At 38.9% G+C, this 7,400-nt stretch overlaps 1 protein-coding gene across 1 annotated transcript; it reads right to left on the bottom strand.

Moving 5' to 3' along the window:
- Positions 1-293: 293 nt before the first annotated feature.
- On the bottom strand, positions 294-1,697 carry LOC110674665. Its single transcript, XM_021838723.1, has 2 exons — positions 450-1,697; positions 294-386 (listed from the first exon to the last, which is right to left on the bottom strand). The coding sequence occupies exon 1, from the start codon at positions 1,666-1,668 to the stop codon at positions 691-693; it is 978 nt and encodes a 325-aa protein (XP_021694415.1). The 5' UTR covers positions 1,669-1,697; the 3' UTR covers positions 294-386; positions 450-690.
- Between the last annotated feature and the right edge of the window lie 5,703 nt (positions 1,698-7,400).

The following is a 7,400-nucleotide window of genomic DNA, read 5'->3' as shown; positions in this document are numbered from 1 at the left end:
TTCGGATCCGGTTGGTACAAGAAGGCGTGGAGCACAGCGAGCTAGGTGGGCGGATCAAGTGCGTATCGATTTGGCGAGCGTGGGGCAGAACCGAGGATGGAGAGATGCGATCACGAACCGAGTATTGGCTCTGAAAACACACCAAGCCGTTTCCATAGGGGACGTTAGCCACAAGGAAGGACGTTTCAAGTAAAACTGTTTCATATGGTATGCCCTTCAATTCTTCAACATCTAATCCAATTTCTCTCGCCATTTCCTTGCGGTACCTATCCACCTAGTACTCATTACTGTGATTTATGGCTTTCTCAGTCTAGGGAAATCAAAACGGAAAGTTTTGTTTTGCCCAACGTTTCGGCACTCTGTATTTGGCCTTTATCAAGGGTAAACTAAAATAGAAAAGACTTATTTTTACAACATAAAACACACAACATAATTAAATTTACACCTACACTGTCTACCGTTTTTCGTTTCGAAACTTATTGCCGTTATGTTTAAGGGGGGGCTTCTTGTATTCCTATAAATATTGCGTATGTTAACATTGATTACTCGGGACATGTACGATGAAACTTACAATAATATTCATTTGGTTTGGGTGAACGGATTTGGGACACTTTTTCACTATTAACAATGACATGCACTACACTGATCTACGAGACACTGTTCAACTGTTATTTTGAAGATGGCGTAATGTTACTGTTCTAACTGTTCGAAAGTTTCTGTGATACTATGCTGTGAGTTGTTGGTAGCTAGCTCTCTGAGAGAGTTAGCTTTTTTGATGGTGTGTAATATTCCGGCGTAAGCTGTATTGAGGCCATCTACGTCTGTACGGAAATTTACAGTTTTGGGTGTGTTGTGTATGTGGCACATCTCTAACATTGGTAGCGCTGACGATCTTAGAGTACGATCTACTATTGTTGTACTGTCAAGATTAAATGTGTGGTGATGATCTATAATATGTTGTATAAGGGCTGTTTTTGCATGTATATTGCTATCTGTAGGGGTATTGGCAATCTTATTGATGTCAGATTTATGTCCACTGATTCGTTTTTTTAGATGATTGGTTGTCATACCGATGTAAACATTGTCACAGTTGTTGCATGGTATCCTATAGATGATGTTATGTTGTTCACTTTGGAGTATTGGATCTTTTACTGGTTTTAGCAAGGATTTTACTGTTTTGATGTTACGAGTTGCTATTTTTATCTGACTGTAGTCTTTTTTTAGGATTGTGGAGATGGTACGAGTGAGCAGTGGGATGTTTGGCATCGATCGATATTTTACTTCGCTGATTTGGTGGTGACTATCTTGTTGTGGATTGGTGATTGGCGGATTTTCAATGGTCGAGATGTGTGGGCTAGATGTTGATGTTGATGTTGCACTTCGTGGCGGCGTTCCAGTGGACGATGGTGGCGGTGGTGGGTGATGGTTGGTCATTTGTGGTGAATGTTGACGGTTCGAATTATGCTCGGTGGTTGATGTTTCATGGTTTGAATGTGCTTGGAGTTTGTTGTGGCTAATGTGGTTGATCATCCTGTTGATCAGCGATGAAGGGTAGTCGTTCTGTCTTAAAATTTGGAAGATTTGGTGTTTGTGTTGTTCTGATGTCGGATTATAGGTGGTTATCTGCATCACACGGGTGATGAAGTTTGATGCTACGTTGAGTTTCATGTTGATCGGATGGAAAGAGTGGTAGTTGAGAAGACGGCCAGATGAGATGGATTTGGAGTACCATTTGGTTTTAAGCGAATTGTCTTCACAACGAATGGTTAGCGTGTCGAGGAAGGGTAATTTACCCTCGTTTTCGGTTTCGATGGTGAATTGTAGGTGGGGATTATATTGGTTGAATGTGTCCAGAGTGGTTTGTACTTCAGATCTTGGTAATACGAGGAAAAGGTCATCAACGTATTTCTTCAAAACCGGTATGGTGAACTTCAACCTCTTGGTAACCGTGTCTAGCAGATCTTCCATGACATAATCTGCTAAAATTGGTGATAGTGGGCTGCCCATGGCAGTCCCGAATGTTTGCTGGTAATATTTATCTCTGAAGCGAAAATAGCTGTTATTGATGCATAATTCTAGCATCTCAAGAAACAAATCAAGATTGAGTTTTGTTCCTTCGCTAATGTCGGACCACCTGTACATTATACTTCGAATCACTAGTTCTTTGGGAATGTTGGTGAAAAGTGACACCACATCGAATGATACTAGGACATGATCCGATGGAATTGTAACGGTATTGATGTACTCCGCAAAAGTGAAACTATCTCTGATGTTGTACTGACTGGAGAAAGTATTTTTCAGTATTGTCGCTATAAATTTGGAAAGCTGGTACGTGGGCGCAGTGATGTTGGGAACCACTGGACGTAAGGGTAAATCTGGTTTATGGGCTTTGGGCTGTCCGTAGATGCGTGGGCAGGTGGATGTGTGGGTGACGAGAGTACGTAGGGTTTGATGATCGATCAGTTTGAGATTGTGGAGTCGTTTGGCCATGGTGTTGGTTGTATTCTGAAGACTGTTTGTTGGATCATTGCGAAGTGCAACATCAACATCAACATCTAGCCCACACATCTCGACCATTGAAAATCCGCCAATCACCAATCCACAACAAGATAGTCACCACCAAATCAGCGAAGTAAAATATCGATCGATGCCAAACATCCCACTGCTCACTCGTACCATCTCCACAATCCTAAAAAAAGACTACAGTCAGATAAAAATAGCAACTCGTAACATCAAAACAGTAAAATCCTTGCTAAAACCAGTAAAAGATCCAATACTCCAAAGTGAACAACATAACATCATCTATAGGATACCATGCAACAACTGTGACAATGTTTACATCGGTATGACAACCAATCATCTAAAAAAACGAATCAGTGGACATAAATCTGACATCAATAAGATTGCCAATACCCCTACAGATAGCAATATACATGCAAAAACAGCCCTTATAGAACATATTATAGATCATCACCACACATTTAATCTTGACAGTACAACAATAGTAGATCGTACTCTAAGATCGTCAGCGCTACCAAGGGTGGAGGGCGGCTGTCAAATGGGAGTAAAATTGAAAAGCCGCCAACCTAAGTCCAGAACCAGTTTTAAGGCTTAACGCGGAAAAGTAAAAAATATTGTTCGCAAAATTACAGGTAATCGATGCGCTTGAAAGATATTGTTTGCAAGCAGTTATTTGCTACGTGCTACTGCAGTGCGCTGTTGGCAATTTAATCAGCAAATTCGGCGTAATTCCCAAAATGGATGTTTTCTAGAAAAGCGATTACGCCTTCACCATTGTTTGGTCGGAATTTTGTATGGTTGTTTACTTTTTAGAACCAGCGACACGTAGGGGTAGCAGTAAAGAGCCGCCAGTTCCACCCTTGAGCGCTACCAATGTTAGAGATGTGCCACATACACAACACACCCAAAACTGTAAATTTCCGTACAGACGTAGATGGCCTCAATACAGCTTACGCCGGAATATTACACACCATCAAAAAAGCTAACTCTCTCAGAGAGCTAGCTACCAACAACTCACAGCATAGTATCACAGAAACTTTCGAACAGTTAGAACAGTAACATTACGCCATCTTCAAAATAACAGTTGAACAGTGTCTCGTAGATCAGTGTAGTGCATGTCATTGTTAATAGTGAAAAAGTGTCCCAAATCCGTTCACCCAAACCAAATGAATATTATTGTAAGTCTCATCGTACATGTCCCGAGTAATCAATGTTAACATACGCAATATTTATAGGAATACAAGAAGCCCCCCCTTAAACATAACGGCAATAAGTTTCGAAACGAAAAACGGTAGATAGTGTAGGTGTAAATTTAATTATGTTGTGTGTTTTATGTTGTAAAAATAAGTCTTTTCTATTTTAGTTTACCCTTGATAAAGGCCAAATACAGAGTGCCGAAACGTTGGGCAAAACAAAACTTTCCGTTTTGATTTCCCTAGACTGAGAAAGCCATAAATCACAGTCAAAATCCTTCCAGTCGAGTATCCTAGATCGTACTCATTACTCTTACTTCGAACAAATTTAAAATCAAACATTTACTCAAAACTGCGAGCTGCGAGTGGTGTTTTCAATGTTGGCTAGTCACGGTAGTAATTAAACAGTTGCTGTTAAAACAATCTACTTTATATAAGTCTGCACTTCAGATAAGTCACAAAAACAACAATGAAAAACATATCTCGAAGGACTTCTCACATAAAAACAAAACATTCGAACGTGCGAAACACACTGCACGAAAACAACACTAGCGTTTCATGATCATCTCTCAACATTCAAAACCTACCATCTATGATCGGTGCTTTCAATAGTTTTTAGGAAAAAATAAACCAAAGTATTCGAAATATCAATATACATATTTGCATTATTTGCTGTAATAATGAAACATATCTGTTTAATGATACATCTGCATAAAAATAGTATCGGAGCAATCAGAATTGATGCAGTTCTTAACGTATTTCTATAATGCCAAAATATCATCTAGTCCAGTCTGTGTAAACACCGACCGTTACCGAGCCTATATACTAGACCTATTCATATTTTCAAAAATACCTGGAAACTCCCCAGTCAACCAATATTTTGCTTTTTCATTGCGAAATAAATTTCTGGCCAAAATTTCACTCTATTTAGAGTAAATTTAGATGTGCTTCAAATCAATTATGTGTTTTGAACTATTTTCTAGCTTTAAAAAATCATAACTACCGAGTGAAACATCAAAATTTATCGGAATTACCTCTACATAGAAGTTTATCCAATTCTACGATTTTTGCCGAACAAGATTTTAAGACTGGGGCAAGTATTTACATAGTTTGGTTGAGGTTTGTATCTCGAGGTTCTTGAAAATATCTTTTTTCGGGAAGTGTTTTCACTAAAAAACATTCCTGCATGAAAATTTCGGAATTTTAATTTCCAGACATGATGACTTTGTATATCTTAAAGTCAATCCTGTTCAAAGTTACCATTTATCATACGAAAATAAATTGTAAAAAATAGGTAATTATGAATTGAAGAAATGTTTATGAAAATCTATCATTGCATTGCTCTTTCTATCTGTAATTCAATGATAGGTTTTCAGGAGGATTTCTTTAAATTTGAACGAAACTGGTTTTTAGTTTTCGATGATTGCTGATGATTGAATGATGGATTCTTGAGCCTTAAGCAACAGGTAAGCTGTTGATGGTCAATGAATTCATAAACGTATTATGTTTGATTCCCGTTGACTAGGGCCTGAAGAAATAATGTTAATGTGTGTTTTCTATACCATATACATATATATATTCTATACCATATATACAAATCTGGATCAAACAATGTTAAAACTAAATTTAATCTTATTAGCGTTTTCGACAAACTTTAACAGAATAGAATTAGCTTTCAAGTAGTGGTAATAGCAAGTGGTTTTGATTTTCTACATGCTAGTTATGATTTTTCAAACCTTGAAATAAGCCTAAAAACACATTTTCTACTTGAAGCATGCTGAAATCTTCATCAAATGAGTTGAAAATTTGACTAGACATTGTTCTTGGCATGAGAATTCCGAATAGTGCTTGACCGGTATATTTCCAGACATGTTTTAAATATAAACAGGTCTAATATACACCAAAGGTAACGACTGTTTACATCGTTCCTAAATACTCACAGTTAGCGACAGTGGCGAAAATTACAGACAACAACCTTTCCAATATTCGGTTTCTCTCTCTGGCTACCAAGCGGCGATGTTTGTATTCCACTCACTGATCGCGCTACGCTCGGTTCTCAATTCTCAAACTTCCAATACAAGCGCATGGAAGAATAGTAGTCTAACACTGTCAATTACTTGCAAAAATAGTGATTAAAAATCAAACGTAATGAGAATATATAACTCTTTGTGTCTATTTCATATTCCATGGTGCTTTTTTTGCTTCAGGATTTCGTTTTTTCTACCACTGAAAAAAAAGACATGCATTTTACATACAAAGTTTTTCCGTGTGAATTTACCTTAATTTGGGTGTTTTCAGCGTGGTGTGTTTGTTATCTTATACTGATTTGCTTTCATATCTGGTAATAATATTGGTAACAAACACACCTCTGTATCTTGTTATTATTTTGATTTGTAAATTTTTCGTAATTATTTTATCTGAATCGTGTTGTGATTGAGTTTAATAGGTATTTCAAGCGCGTGCTCTTCATCGATCCTCTCTTCTGTGTGTCGAGCTCGGTGGAAGAAGATGATGACGTTTGTGTGTTTGTGTTTTGGTCGGACATTGCCCGAGTAGCACACATGTTATAATTGAGGTAGAATAACTCTTATATGACCAGATCTGGTGATATACGAGTTATTCTGCCTCATTTATAACATGTGTGCTACTAGGGTGACGTAGCAAGGGAGGGAAAGTGACGAATCACATAAGGAAACGGTCGCGTTTTTTATTCCGCGGAATTTTTACCAGACAAGTTCTTGAGTGCCGGTTCCGTACCATATGTAGGCTAGAAGATTGTCCCCAGCCCCGTCGGAAGTGATCATAAAATGGTTTCCAACGGGATCGCGCCAGTCCGTGGTTATGGTATAGGTGTAGTGCTATGATAGTGCAGTGTAAAAGGGGGGATCCGCCACCATTCTAAAAGTGCTAATTGTTAAGAAGATGTTCGCCTCCCCGAGGTTCTGTCAAAGGTTTCTAAAACCCACCGTGTTCGCTACACAGGCTCAGCCGATACAACAAAACGTCGTCCGTGTAGCTAATTGCCAAGAAAGACGAAGACAGGTGTGTGTACTACTTGTGGCAGAATTCTGCGGAATCTACTGGGACTGTCTACGGCGAGTAGGCAGTTCGGCGTTTCGACCCCAGTGCCGCTAGGGGGGCCCGACAAAGGAGTCCATCTCCTGCTTAAAACTAATTATCAAGGACCGTCGATTCGGCGACATTTTATGCCCAAGAAGGAGAAGACAAAGATAGATGGCTTGGTGGTCTGATGGCTACCGCTTCTGCTTGGTAAGCAGAAGATCATGGGTTCAATTCCAGGCATTTTTCATAGAAAGAGTACTTTGTAAATGTATCTTAGTTATGCATTCTGTAGCTGTCGATTTCTGTCAATACTTCAGGTTTCACTTATTCCACGCTCATACGTATGTATCATCTTTATATATTCATTCTGATCTTACTTTGTTCTACGCTTGTAGCATATATAAAAACACTATATTATACGGGTGGGAAATGGGCAAGACAGCACGTGGGCTGGATGAGAAAGTCGTGGATACCAGGTCCTAATCATGGAGAAGAATCAATCATTCATTCTTCTCCAACACCCCGCGGTGAGCGACTGAAAGTCAAACCACCAGACGGGAATCTTAGGGGTCGTCCATTTATTACGTAAGACATTTTTTAGGATTTTTTAACCCTCCTCCCCTA

The sequence above is a fragment of the Aedes aegypti genome, chromosome 1, assembly GCF_002204515.2.
Source record: "Aedes aegypti strain LVP_AGWG chromosome 1, AaegL5.0 Primary Assembly, whole genome shotgun sequence".
Taxonomy (NCBI): Eukaryota; Metazoa; Arthropoda; class Insecta; order Diptera; family Culicidae; genus Aedes; species Aedes aegypti.
This window is presented reverse-complemented; position numbering and strand designations above follow the sequence as displayed.

Coding starts and splice junctions, on each gene's coding strand:
- LOC110674665 (XM_021838723.1), bottom strand. CDS start 1,668: ATGAAACTCAACGTAGCATCAAACTTCATCACCCGTGTGATGCAGATA.